This window comes from Vicugna pacos, chromosome 3 (assembly GCF_048564905.1).
Source record: "Vicugna pacos chromosome 3, VicPac4, whole genome shotgun sequence".
NCBI lineage: Eukaryota > Metazoa > Chordata > Mammalia > Artiodactyla > Camelidae > Vicugna > Vicugna pacos.
In genome coordinates this window covers 119,729,945-119,743,054 of record NC_132989.1, presented here as the reverse complement: position 1 = coordinate 119,743,054, position 13,110 = coordinate 119,729,945, and the positions used below count along the sequence as shown (strand labels likewise).

At 59.0% G+C, this 13,110-nt stretch overlaps 2 protein-coding genes across 4 annotated transcripts; one reads left to right on the top strand and one right to left on the bottom strand.

Moving 5' to 3' along the window:
* Nucleotides 1-1,528: 1,528 nt before the first annotated feature.
* Nucleotides 1,529-4,165, bottom strand: MRPL36 (mitochondrial ribosomal protein L36). 3 transcript variants are annotated; one of them, XM_072951641.1, is made up of 2 exons: nucleotides 4,091-4,165; nucleotides 1,529-2,266 (listed from the first exon to the last, which is right to left on the bottom strand). In XM_072951641.1, the coding sequence occupies exons 1-2, from the start codon at nucleotides 4,123-4,125 to the stop codon at nucleotides 1,975-1,977; spliced, it is 327 nt and encodes a 108-aa protein (XP_072807742.1). In that variant the 5' UTR covers nucleotides 4,126-4,165; the 3' UTR covers nucleotides 1,529-1,974. The 3 variants fall into 3 exon arrangements, with proteins under 3 accessions (XP_072807742.1, XP_072807744.1, XP_072807743.1); XM_072951643.1 differs by having other exon boundaries at nucleotides 3,986-4,117; XM_072951642.1 differs by lacking the exon at nucleotides 4,091-4,165 and adding an exon at nucleotides 2,646-3,971.
* A 62-nt stretch (nucleotides 4,166-4,227) lies between these two features.
* On the top strand, nucleotides 4,228-11,097 carry NDUFS6 (NADH:ubiquinone oxidoreductase subunit S6). The gene is made up of 4 exons (XM_031673853.2): nucleotides 4,228-4,400; nucleotides 5,208-5,261; nucleotides 9,742-9,864; nucleotides 10,625-11,097. Exons 1-4 carry the CDS (start codon nucleotides 4,269-4,271, stop codon nucleotides 10,688-10,690), a joined length of 375 nt encoding a protein of 124 aa, XP_031529713.2. The 5' UTR covers nucleotides 4,228-4,268; the 3' UTR covers nucleotides 10,691-11,097.
* The last annotated feature ends 2,013 nt before the right edge of the window (nucleotides 11,098-13,110 follow it).

Here is a 13,110-nt window from a genome sequence, read left to right as displayed (position 1 = left end):
AGAAATGGGAGAGGGTCCTGGTGGGGCAGGGAGATGCAGGGTCTGAGTGCAGAGCAGGGCCTGGGTCAGTCTCTCTTAAACGAGACCTGGGAGCTGCTCCGACCGTGGGGGTGGTCCCGGCGTGGGCACCTGGGTTGGGCCCCGCACACACGGACCCTGACTGGACAGAGCCCACGCCTGGTAGGGAAGGAGCCGCGCCCCCTGCAAGGGAGAGAACTGGGGACGGGATGGGGGCCTGCCCGGGCCGGGTGTCTCTTTGCCTCTCACACTCTTACACACTCAAATTCTTTTCAACAAGCAGATTGTTCACAGATTCTTACGTTTTCCTCCTAGGTATCAATTATAAAAGTAAAATATAAACATAAATCCTCAAGAAAAAAACCCAAAAAACTACAGCAAAAAATGAAGCCTTTCGCTCCATTCCTGCCCCCTCCCGCTCTCCCCTCCAGGGGCACAAATAGTTGCTGTTTTGGTGTTTGTTGTCCCAGAACTTTCCTTACGCTGTTACTTAAATATTTTTACTTGGAAAAACATGTGGTTAGATTCAAGTTTTTTACATAAATGAAAACATGCTTTGCACACTGATGTCCAACTTCTTTACCTTTAACACTAAGAAATATGAGCGGCTGGCATCTGTGACAGCTGAGAGCCCTGGCGTTTGAGGCCGAGTGCCCTCCCCTCCTGGGATCATGTCATCTTTGACTTAACCTTCACCCCCTCTGGCTTTGACTAGTTTCCGTTCATCTGTCAAGACAAACGCTGCTGCTGAGAGCAGCCTTCTGGATTCTTCTTTGTGGGCAAGTATTTTGCTGAGATAAGGCCCAGAGTGGGGTCGGGAAGGACTCGTGTTTACATGTAGGAGTTGCCCGTCTGGCCTCCGGAGCACCACTACCAGTGGGCTACAGGAATTTCTGTTCACAGCCAGCTTTCCACCTGGATAACCAGGAAACTAACTTTTGCACATCTAATGGCAAACACGCACTTCATTTAATTTTATTCTCATTTCCTGATTACTAGCGAGATCGACTGTAGTCCACGGGTTTGCTTGGACACCGCCTGTCCCTGTCTTTGCCCCATTTTTGCTGGCTCCTTTGACTTTCTTAAGGATCTGCAGTGCCTTCTGTACCTGAGATCTTCACCGTTTTGTGCGGGCTGGCTGTGCACGGGTTTCCCCGCCTGTCTTGCTCTGTAGAATGTGAGTCTCCCCTTGGCCTGAGGAGCTGGCCGAGGCCCCGAGATGGACGGAACGTGTCAGAACATGTGCTCAGACCTCAGATCAAATTGAGACCGATCACTCCAGCAGAGAATGACTCAAAATTCAGAGGCAACCCTGTGACAGGGGACATCAGGGCCCTGCATGTCACTGGCTCCAGGTCAGTCTGCAGAGTCCCTGACAGCAGTTCCACTGCCTCAGTTCCCACCCACTGCACCCACGTGTGTACACACACACACCACCCATGCATACACGGACACACGTGCACAAACTCTTTTCAAGTCTCAGACCAAGGATGACAACATAAGACTTGACTGATATCCAAAATACCTTTATGTACGTATAAACAAGTTAAACTTCCCGTGACTTAAAGATTTCTAAGGGCCCTGGGACAATTGTTGGGAACAGCGTTCGAATCCCGGGGAAGCGGCGGTGTGGCTGAACGCAGAGACAGGACCGAAAGCACCACGAGGAAGGTCTCTGTGCGGAGCCTGCTCTGACGCGGCGGGATCAGGCCAGGTTTCTCTCCATCCTGTTAAGTCCTCTACCCCAGCAAACACAGCTCCTACAGGAGGCAAAAGGGGCGCCCCCCAGGTGGGGCTCTGGCCTGACTGGCCCTGGGGCTGCAAGAGGTGAGGTGCCAGCGGCAGGCCAGCAGATCTGAGTCCACAGGAGGTTTACATTTATTTTTCTTTCCATGAGGCGACACCACCTCCCAAGGCAGGGGCACGACTCTGCACGGGGCTTGGCAGTCCGGGGAGCTACATCTGTCTCTGCTTGTGCTTCGGGTTGGTCTTGCAGTAGACGAACCAGCGCCCGCGCCTCTTCACCAGGTAGCAGTCCCTGCAGCGCTTCTTGAGGACGCCCTTGGTCTTGAAGCCCAGAGCGGGCTGCAGGCCCAGCACCAGGCGGGCGGACAGGAGCGGGGCCGCAGGGGCGGCGCGCAGGGGCCCCGGCGCGAGCGAGGAGAGGGGGCGACCGCACAGACGGAGCAGGGGGCCCGCGGAGGAAACCACTTTCCTAAGGAGAGCAGCTGCCATGCTGTGGCTGGACCTGGGGGAGAGGGGAAGGCTTGTACGGCTTCCAGCGCCTCCCGCGTCCCGTTCAGACGTCCTTTCCCCGCGTCCCTGCGCTCGCGATCACGGGCTCCGGGGCCGCGCTCGGGGACCAGCGCGCCCCGCGCCCCGGCCCGGCCCCCGTCCACGCGACCCCGGGGCGGCCAGTCCGCGGGGCAGGGGGCAGGGGGCACGCGGTCCGGGCCGGGGCCGGGCCCGCAGAGTCAGCACCAGTGAGGCCGCTGCCCACTGCGGCGACCTCGGCCCAGAGCCCACGCGGGAAACCGAAGCCAGGGATCCCCGGGACGCCCCCTCCCGGAGCCCCGAACCCCAGCCTGCCCTGCCCCCAGCCCTGGGGACCCCAGGGACACCCCCACCTGGAAAGAACGCACCCGCGCCCGCCGGCAGAGTGCCTCGCCAGCCCCTGCGCCCTCGCCCGGGCCTGCGCAGTGGGGCGGCGACGCTGCCGCCCGGACTGTTGCCAGGAAGCAAGATGGCGGCAGGGTCACGTGGCGGTCCCCGCGGGGCTGGGCGCAGAGGCGGAGCCGCGGGATGCTCGGGCCCGAGGGCTCCGAGTTTCTCCTCCGCAGACTACATTCCCTTCCCAGGCCCCCAAGCCCTCCGCCCCAGACGCCCCCAGCCCTGTGGGCCACCGGGAATTTTAGGTTTGGGGGTGTTCCCGGGAGGGGGGAGGGGTGCAAAAATGAGAATTAAAGTAGGTATCTAGAATGAAAAAGAAGTCACAACCAAGTAGACGTTTTAAAAACTGATAAATAGCAACGTCAGAACAAAGTCTAGAAAAACCACATGCTTGTATTAAGTGGACATCCTGGGAGAAATGTGGCGACGCTCAGGAAAACACGTGGAAATAGGCCCTGATCCAAACCGGTTGCAATTAATTTTTTTTCCTCCAACATTTTATGAAAACTGTCCAACATGGACAAAAGTTGAAGGACATTTATGGCGAACCCCCAAGTACTCACTGCCCAGATTCCATGATGATACTGCCGCACGTGCCTTTCCGCGATGGGTCCGCGTGGACACATCTACTCTCCATGCACACGAAGGTGAGCTGCAGACGGAGTTCACCTGCGCGGCTCCATGGCATTGCAAGGCGCACTGCTGACTTGGCAGAGCGCTGTGGCACCTGCCCAGGTGAGCTCGGGCCTGCCTCTGAGCACTGATCTGGGGATACCTTTCCGTTCCGGGAGGTATTCTGTGCACTGTAGCCTCTCATCGCCTTGTCGGCTTCTCCACCTCCCCAGAGTCCAAGCTGTGGATGCCCTCAGCTTCTGAGGAGTGGGGTGCGTGACCCTACCCCAGCTCTAGAACTGTGCCCTGCGCCCATCATCCTCGCCCTTGGTCGGCCTGGCCGTGTAAGCTGACCCTCCCGACGGGTCTGTGCACAGGCGGTTTGGAGGAGGCCATGAGAAGCAGGAGAGAAGCAAGGCCGGAACCCTGAGCCGAGGTCCTGCGTGTTTGTGCTCCAGAGCAGCAGGCCTTTCGGGGCTGACCTGCATGGGGATACCATTGACTGTGCCTTACTGGTAGTTGCATTGGGCTCTGCTGCAGAAACCCCAAAACAGGTCATCCCCGCGGCCACACAGAAAAGCGCACCGCGTAACATGATGTACTTCCAACTTCCTCTCTAAGCAAGGACCCTTCTTCAATATTCACCAACATTCGCTATGTAACCCCCACATGATTTATCGATTACCATCGAATGCAAGCATTGCATCTTCCGTATCCATGTTCCCCCGCCTGCCCCTGGTAAGTGGAGCAGTCACTAAGTGCTAACTTTGCTCGCAGCTTTCCGCCTTACCCCGCCGGGCTGAGCCCCCGCCCGCCGCTGCACATGTCCGCCGCACCTGCCTAACCGCACTGCGCCTGCGCTCCTCCCAAGGGCGAGATAAGTCCCGACCAAGCCGGCCCTGCGGAAGCCGTGCGCATGCGTCGGCGCCCGGCGCGTCGGCGCGCGGGGTCGAAGGTCAGCCGGCAACATGGCGGCGGCGGTGACCTTCCTCCGGCTGCTGGGCCAGGGTGGCGCGGCGGCGCGGAGCCTGCCCAGGGGCGCCAGGTGCTTCGGGGTGCGGACCTCGCCGTCCGGGGAGAAGGTCACGCATACCGGCCAGGTAACCGCCGCGGCGCGGAGGGGCGCCCAAGTGGGCCCCCAGATCCCGCGGTCCAGTACCCCGTGTCCCTGGTCCCCCGTGTCCCCCCGCGGTCCAGCTTCCCGGGGCCCCAGGCCGCACAGTCCCTTCCCCCAGTGTCCCTGACGCCCCAGGCCCAGCGCCCGCGGTCCAGTCTCCGGTGTCCCGCCCCGCATTGCTCCCGGCCCAGCCCCCGCAGGGGTACCGAGGGGCTCAGGCGTGCACGGCGTGTTCGCAGCTACTGTAGGGTCTGGTCCTAGAGCTTCTGCGACTGTAAAACGAGGCTGTTCCCCGGGGTAGCTCCTTGGTTACTGTGGGCAGGCTGCCGCCGGAGTCGGAAAGTGCCGATTGTGAGGGTCAAGTCTTCTAATGTTTGTGCAGTATTAAATACCACATTTTTACAACTCGGGGTCTGCTGCACCCTAAACTACAAAAACAGAGGTAGACGATAATTATAAGCTGAAAGATGAGAGAGTGAGTTCCTGCGTTGTCAAGACATCACCCGGCAGATTCAGAGAGGAGGAAGCTCTGGGCCCTGCCTGCTTGGAGGCTGGGGTGCCCCCCTCCCCTGAGCTGCTCTCTCCTCTACTTGCCCCCCCACCTCCTTCCGGTTCGCATTACTGCCTGTTGTCCTCTTAGGAATCCTGCTGTAAAACGCTACACTCACGCCCCATGTGTGTGATCCCGAACGGCTTAACCATTGAGAAAACACTTTTCCTGTGAGGTTTATGATTGATGTAAGATACAGAACTGGGCAGTAAAAGTCACACACTGTCTTTTTCTTTGCAGGTTTATGAGGATGAAGACTATAGGAAAGTTCGATTTGTAGGTCGCCAGAAAGAGGTACGTAAAAGATGTAAGAGAGAGGTGAGCTCATAAAACTTATGTAACCAACAAGACATGAAAATTAATATGTGAATTTTAAGTAAATTCAGGTTGTGAGCAGTTCAGGAGCTCTGGAATTCTGCGTTTCTTCTAAACGTTAAACATGTCTGTTTCTGTTTTGTTCCCCTAAAATACGCAGCGTGACGCCTTGCAAGGATAGTTGTGGGTTGTGTATAAATGGGAGTGACCTTTTTTCCATTTCTGTGAGTTATACTCCTTTTAAAAATTGCTCTTTCAGTCACTTTTGGAGGTATGTTTTCTGTGGTTCACACCCCATAGATTAGACTGGTTCTTTCAGGGACTTGAATGGTCAAGCTGAAGACGGCCCGGGGTGGGTCTTCCCTGAAACACCAGTGTGACCGCTGGGCGCTGGGGTCCTTCTGCCTCAGGAGCCTGCTCTCTTCCTGCTTCCTCCCCCCGTGCCTGCCAGCTCGGGAGTCCACACCCCCACCCCCACCCCGCCCTTCTCAGCTGTCCCTGAATCGGGTCTCCCCTCGGACCTCGCTTACATCGTCCGTTCCCGTGTCCGGTTCCTACTTCCAGGCCCACTTTGGCTGTGCTCTGGGGCGGGGCGGGTGGCGGGAAGGAGTTTGGCGCTCTGTCCGGCAGATGGGGTCCTGAAGCCCTGGGGCCAGCCTTGCGGCCTGGGCCCCAGCTCCCAGCTCAGCCTGTCACAAACTCCTCTCTGCTGGGAGCTCTCCCTTTGGCTTCTGGCTTCTGGCTTCTGGCTTCTGATTGTCCTTGCAGGGGACAATGGGGGAGCAACTTCATACCAAACCAACCAAACCAAACATGTAAGATCAGAGCTAGTGAGGCCAGTGACAGCTGAATGGAGGAGGCAGTGCTGGTGGTGTCCCCTTGCTGTGACCATCTGCTCACTCCGGTCCTGAACCGCTGCAACCCTTGACCCCATCCCCACCCAGGGTTTCTGGGGCCTTTTCCTGTGGCAGATCATGAGTGTCGGGGGACACTTGTCCGTGTTGTAAATTGTGCAGCGGGTCTGTCACGATGACTAGGCACCCTGCTCTGTCCCTTGTTTTTACAACAAAAAGTGGCGTTTCGTAGTATTTAAAATTGTTTTTTGTTTTCCAAGAGAGCATTGTTTTAAAAGACCTTTAGGTGTACTGACAAGTTGCACAGAGTGTGTAGCGTTCCCACGTGCCCCCCCTTCCCCCCGCAGTTTCCCTGTCATGCACATCTTGCCAGAATGTGCTGCCTTTGTTAGAACTGACAGCTTTGAATGCTTGCCGACTATTGATACTTCACGATTAACTCGAGTCTGCGGTTTACCTGTGGGTCCCTCTCTGTGTCGCACGTTCTGTGGATTTGGCCAAATGCACAGTGCCTTGTATCCGATGTTGTGGAGTCACACAGGGTCTTCCCCTGTGCTCCGCCTCCGCCTGCCTGTGCCTGACAGCCGCTGATCTTACTGCCCCTACGGTTCCGTGTAGTTGTGTTTTAGAAACGCGTGCCCCTGCGTGTGGTCTGAGGAACAAGAGAGCAGGAAGCTGGACAGTTGAGCCGCCTTTTCAGGGGCCTGGGGCTCTTTGCATCCCCACCGTTTCAGGAACAGATGTTAATCCTGGGTTTGGGGTCAGGTCGCCAGGGAGCTGCCGCCGTGAGAGGTGGGCTGTCCTGTGTCAGTTGAAGGTGTCAGACACCTGTGATGGGCCTGGGAGCTGGTTAGTGTGGCCTTTGTGACGCGTTTGTCACTCGGGGAGACTGTGTATCATTTACGCTGAGGCTTCACTGGAGTGGCACATGGCTTCATGTGGCAGAGGCGGGGAGGACGTCACCCGCCCAGAGCCGTCATCGCAGGGCTGGTTCAGGGCTGGTAAACTTAACAGCGCCTGACGGCGTGGCCGGTGTGTCCTGGCGGAGCTGCACTTTGGGTAGCTCCCTGCTGCCTCTGCAAATAGAAATCTAAGGAGAAGCCTTACAGAAGTGTCATCTGTGGTTGGCAAGGCTTTCTGAGAACAAGGGTGTCGCCCACGTTCTGTGGGCTCAGGACGTCAGCTGGAAGGGGGGGGGCCCGCATCGCCTTGTGAGTGAGGGACTCTGCTCGGGACCGTGCTCCTGGACGGACGGAGCCGGCGGGCCCCTGAGAAACAGCTGCCAGACTGACTGCTCGTCCTTGTTTCAAATGTTATTAAAACTGCATGGTCTCCCCCTGCCCCCCTTATTTGTAGAGATTGGTCTGTGCTGACTCTCTTGTTTCCTCCTCTTCGCTGCAGCGTTGAGCCTCTCTCTGCAGGTGGGATTCTGGGCCTGCAGGGTGGGCGGCCCTGGCCCTCCAGGACCCACCTGGCACAGCCCTTCTCACCCGTGTGATGGACAGATACTGAGATCATTCACCTCAGGTGGCGTTTACACGCGAGTGTCTCCTCTGCGTCCAGCCATCTCTCCCGTCAATGTGTTGTCTCCAGGGGCGTCTGCAAGGGGACGGGGGTCCCACCCTGACTGGATTTGTCCTCTGTCACTGTGTCCCAATCCCATGGCCCTCTGGCCACCAGAGATGTGTGACCTTCAAGATGTGGTCTTGCTGTTTTCCGTCCTGGGTGGGTTGATGGTGTGGAGGAGACGCTGGGCTTTCAGAGGTGCCGGCGGGTGGGTAACCCTTGGAGCCCGGCTCTGGGACACAGACCTTGGCTGCTGACCCGGCGGCCACTGCAGGCACTTTCAAAGGGAGAGGCCGGGGCAGGGAGGGGTGCCGGGTTTTCCTCACGGGACTGTGGAGCACCTGGGGTGCAGGGCCGGCTGGGCGTGGGGGTGGGCTCCTGACTGGGCTCCGAGGCGCAGCCGGGACCGTGTGGGCCCGTCAGCTCAGTCCTGTGCCCCAGGTGCTCAGGGCACCACGTTAGTGCTGCCTCCCCCGTGCCCACCGAGGCCGACTCCAGGCGTGTCCCCTGTCCAGCTTTTCGCGTTGAGCCCAGTAGGGGGTCGTGAGATGAACTGTTTGCCAAGTCAGGATGCTCGAATGGCTGCTTTACAACTTTTGCAAAAGTGAAGCTGCGTGCAGTGGGGGTAATTGTGCGGCGGCCTCCCCTCAGGTGCCTGGTCAGTCCCAGTGCTCGCGGCCAGGGTGCTCCCGGCAACCCCCTGCCCGTCCTGAAGCCGGGCTGGGACGCGGTGTCCTCGGGTCCGAAACCCACCAGGGCGCACCCCCAGAAGGTGTCATGTCTGCAGCGGCAGCGCCACACCCGAACTTACCGTGGTTCCTTGAAATTAAGTATCTTGGTGGTGATAAATAGTCCCAATCGTGTCATATTTTTAATGATTTTGCAGCTTGTTGGACTCAGAATCCAAATGAGTTCTGTGCATTGTGGTTGTCAGAGTGCTCAGTTTCTCTTAACCTGCAGGCGCCCACACGTCCTTCCCCCCGCCTGGGGGGGCCCTGTCGTCCGGGGCCCACAGTGGCCTGGCCGCGGCCCCCTCTCCCGGCGGCCCTGCCCTCTGGAGGGGGCAGCCGGTTGGGAGCCAGCAGCAGCTCCCTAGCGGGGAGCTGCTGCGGTGGCGGCGGGCCCATGGGCCCGTGCCTGGGCACTCCTGGCTCTGGTTCCGGTTCCTCTGCTGTGGGCGAGCGTCTCCGGGTCCGCAGCTCCGGCGGGAGGGTCGATGCTCTCCCTGCTCTTAGTGTGAGCGCTGGTGCGGTGCGGGACTGGCTCCCCGCCGAAGGCGGCCAAGAGCTCCCTTCTTTCCCTTCATTTACCACCTTGAAAATAATGCGTTGATTCCCTGCAGTAAGGAAGCAAATGGTTTAAAAACCTCTCTGGGGACCATGGATGTAATCGTGTTGTGTTTCGGGCCTTTGCAGTCATGGTTCCCTTGTCCCTCAGGAGCCCTCGGGCCCAGGTGCCCTCGCATCCAGGAGCCCTCGCCCCCAGGACCCTCGCTTCTCAGGTGCCTCGTCTGTCACCCCATGTGGAGCAGCCGTCGGGGTCCGGGGCTTCCTCCCCCAGCACAGCGTGGCTCAGGCTCACCTGTCACGTGTCCTGCTTGGGGCCCAGAACCAGCTGAGTGTTCAGAGCCCTGTCCCGTCAGAGTGAGTGGGAGAGGCGGGGCTCCCTGCCCTGGGGCTAGTCGCTGCCTCTACCCTTTTCCAGCAGATGAGGGGTGGGGAACAGCTGACACGGCCGGTGGGGTGGGATGTTAGTATCCGCGAATCCAGTCAAAAGGCAGGTGAGAATTTCCTGTTCTTGTAGTTCTTGCAACTTTTCTGTGAGTTTGAAATTATAGCCAACTGAAAAGCAACTGCGCACGTGTGTTAAGTTGCTGTGTGCCTGGGAGATGCACGGTGATGATGCTTAAGTCGAGTGGTCTGTGCCCTTGCCGGGAGTGTGCGAACGTCCGTGGGTGCTGCCTGCGTGACTTTAAACTCCGTGCACGTGTCCAGTTTCTGCACTTGTCTGTACAGGCTTTTCTGTCTCTCTTGCTCCAGGTGAATGAGAACTTTGCCATCGATCTGATAGCAGAGCAGCCTGTGAGCGAAGTCGGAAGTCGAGTCATATCGTGTGACGGCGGCGGGGGCGCCCTGGGCCATCCGCGAGTTTACATAAACCTGGTAATGCACCGCCCACCCCCGGCCCAACCTGTCCTGTCCTGCCCACCCTCCATGGCACTCTCCCACCTGGCCTTGGCGCAGACCGCGCGAACGATAGGGACTGAGCCACGGTGTCCAGGGCACCTCTTGTCTGACCCATGTGTGATGCCCTTAGTGTCACCAGCGCTGCGCCACCTTCCTCCCAAACACATGGGGTGTGTCTTTCCCCAGGAACCCTTGCCTCCGCGCCTGTGTTTATGTCCCTGAGGGATGCACACATGGAGCCTTGGAGAGCCGCACGCAGGGCTGGGGCCGAGGAGGCCCCGCGCGGTAACACCCGCGTGCGGGCGGGGAGGGGAGGCTGTCGGCAGGACCCACCGCCGCCCCTTCTGCTGAGTCCAGGCTGGACGCCAGCCCTGCGGGTGGGCCTCTGCTCGGCACCCTGCCCTCCAGTCCTTCCAGGGTGCAGCCTGCCTCGTGGGCTGGGAGGGTGGACAAGGACTCAGCCGCGGGGCCGGCAGTGGCTTCGTGCTGACACTTTTCTGTCCTTGCGGCATCGCTGGAGGCGACTGCATGTTCCCGGGCGAGGAGCCTGTGCCCCAGCAAGTCGGGTGGAGCCCGGGACCCCTGGCACAGCCATGCACGCCCGGCATTTGGCAGTGAGCTCAGAGCTGCCCCAGCACCCCTCGGTGGCGGTGTGTACTTCTGTGGTCTGAAGTCTACACCTGTCTAGATTTGAAGTGGAACTTAAACAGGAACTCTTTCCTTTTGAATTTTTTAGGACAAAGAAACAAAGACAGGGACGTGCGGCTACTGTGGCCTGCAGTTCAGACAGCACCACCACTAGGGCGGCGCGGCGCGGCGGGCCGGCCAAGGGGGCGCTCTCCTGGACGGCCGCGCACGGCTCAGCTCTCCCCGAAGGCTCGGAAGTCGCACATTCACCTAGGAGGGGGGCTCGGAGCAGGTCCCCTCTGCGGTCCTGTCCCCTCTGGGGTCCCACCGGGTGCTTCTGGGCTGCGGGGAGGGTGCCATGGCCACGCGAGGCTGGAGCTCCTGGCCCGTCTCCGACCTGCGGTCACACTTTCCTTCCGTCTGATGGATGGTCCAGCGTCTTCAGTCCCAGGAAGTTCAGTATCCATTTGAAGGTGGTGGTGGGTCACACGTGGGCCGGGTTAAGTACAGTCTGAATATTTTAAAGAGTAATAATTATGATGTATTGTAAAACAAAAATAAAAGTAAGACTGAAGAAAGAGGGAGGAGGCTTGGCTGCGAATCAGGGGGAAGGTGATGACAGGCCGAGGGGTCTCCCCAGAGCAGAGGCCTGGGCTGAGGGGAGCCTGTGGCTGGGTCACAGGGGCACAGTGAGAGGGGACACACGTGGTGAGTTCTGATTATTGGAGATGAGGTGGTGAAACTCTCAACTTTGGAGAAGAGAAACCCATTTAAGCTTCTGGATGAAAGAACAGAACCACAGTGGGAGCTACCAGAGGGGCGCCTGGTGCTCCGTGGTCAGGCCTGGGAGCCGGACGACAGTGCCCACCGTCAGGAGTCCTGGGCGTGGCTACAGTGGCGGTCACCCGTCAGGGAGGGCCATCTCTGTGGACGGGGAGGATTCGGGGGCCGCTCCTGGCTCCAGGCAGCCCCTGGGGAGGTGGTGAGTGGGGCCGCGCAGCTCCGTGGGCTGGTGCGCACAGTGGGCACAGCCCCAGCTCCTCGGGTGGGAGCTGCAGGGCTGGGCGGTCCGGCGGTGGGCCTGGGCTGGCCCTGCGAGTGGTCTGGGAGGTGGGGGCTCGGAGAGGGAGGTGGGGATGGGCATCCTGGGGTCCCGGTGGGGCTGGGGGGTGGTGCTGGGGGAGCCTGGAGTAGGTGAGAGCCCGTCAGCCTGACCAGGGCAGTGGGTGCGTGATGATTTCAAGCACTGAGAATGTGTCTGAGTGGGAAGGGGCCGCTGAGGGGGCGCGGCTGGAAGTGGGTGCAGGGAGTGCGTGGGGTTGGGTGACAGGTCCCGCACACAGGGAGGCCTCGGAACCTGGGCCAGACGGCACGGCGGCCGGTGGGAGGGCCAGGCCGAGCCCCGGGCTGCTGGGGTCCTTCTGCCTGTGACCTGCGCAGGGTCTAGCCTCACGTGGGTGTCGGCTTTTGCCCAGTGCTTTGCCTTCACCTCTGGGACTCGGTGCTTTTTCCTGTAAGCGCCTGACGGGGTGAACTGCACTGATGACTCTAAAGTGAACCTCTGCTTTCCCGGGGGAGCCCAGACCCTTCCCTGTGCTGTCCCCTCTGTCTGTCCTGAGGTCTTGGCGCCAGGGTCGTGCTCACCTGCAGTTGGGGGGCCCCCATTTTCTGATCAAGAACCCCGGGAAGTCCTCTGGGCCTGGCCTGGCCAGCTGTGGGCAGACCGGCTGCGGCTCTGGCTCCCGTGGTGGTTCAGGGCTCCGCTTTCTTCTCGAGCTGGTTTTGGTAGCTGGTGGTTTTTTCCCCTAGAATTTCACTGTTTTACCTAAGTTTTCAACGTTGCTGGCACGAAGCTGCGGGGTGTCTACGCTCCCCTCCGTGATGGAGGCTGTGCTCTTGGTTCTGTGACTCACCCGCGCCCGGCACGAGCCTCTCACGAGTGTGAGTCGTTTTCGTCTCGAACAAGACATCCTGCCTTGAGTCTCCTCTGCTGGTGCGTCGTTTGGCTGCACCGACTTCATTAAGTATTTTCATGGTTTTTTTGTTTTAGTCCTTCGCAACTTTAACGTATGTTTATGCTTTTGTCTCCAACATACAATATACTTGGTATATTGTACACCAAACACACCTGGTTTTTATCCAGTTTAAAATCCTGTCTCCCAGCTGGAGAGTTCAGTCCATTTTTACGTCATGTAACGGCTGACGTGTTGAGGTTCAAATCCACCGCCTCGTTCTGTCCTATCTGTCCCAGCACTTTTGTGCTTCTCTTTCTCCTTTGCTTGAAAGAATTTGTGTTTTCATTCTCTTTTCCCTGTAAAACAAGTTGATTTTTCTTCAAAACAGAAAAGTCAGGTGAATACTGGGACACATGATGGCAGCTCATTAGATTAAAAAATTCTTAACACACCAGTTGCAGTCGGTGTCAGCGGCTGCCTTCACACGTGAGGATCACCGGGCTTCACCACCTACCCTCCTCCCTTAGAACCCTCTGGGAAGGTCCTCCGTCCCCCCATGGGTCCCATGTGGGTGGGAGGGGTCAGCCGCTGCGCCCAGGGCTGGGGACCTGATTGCTTCTGCTGCTCCCCCCCCCAAGCA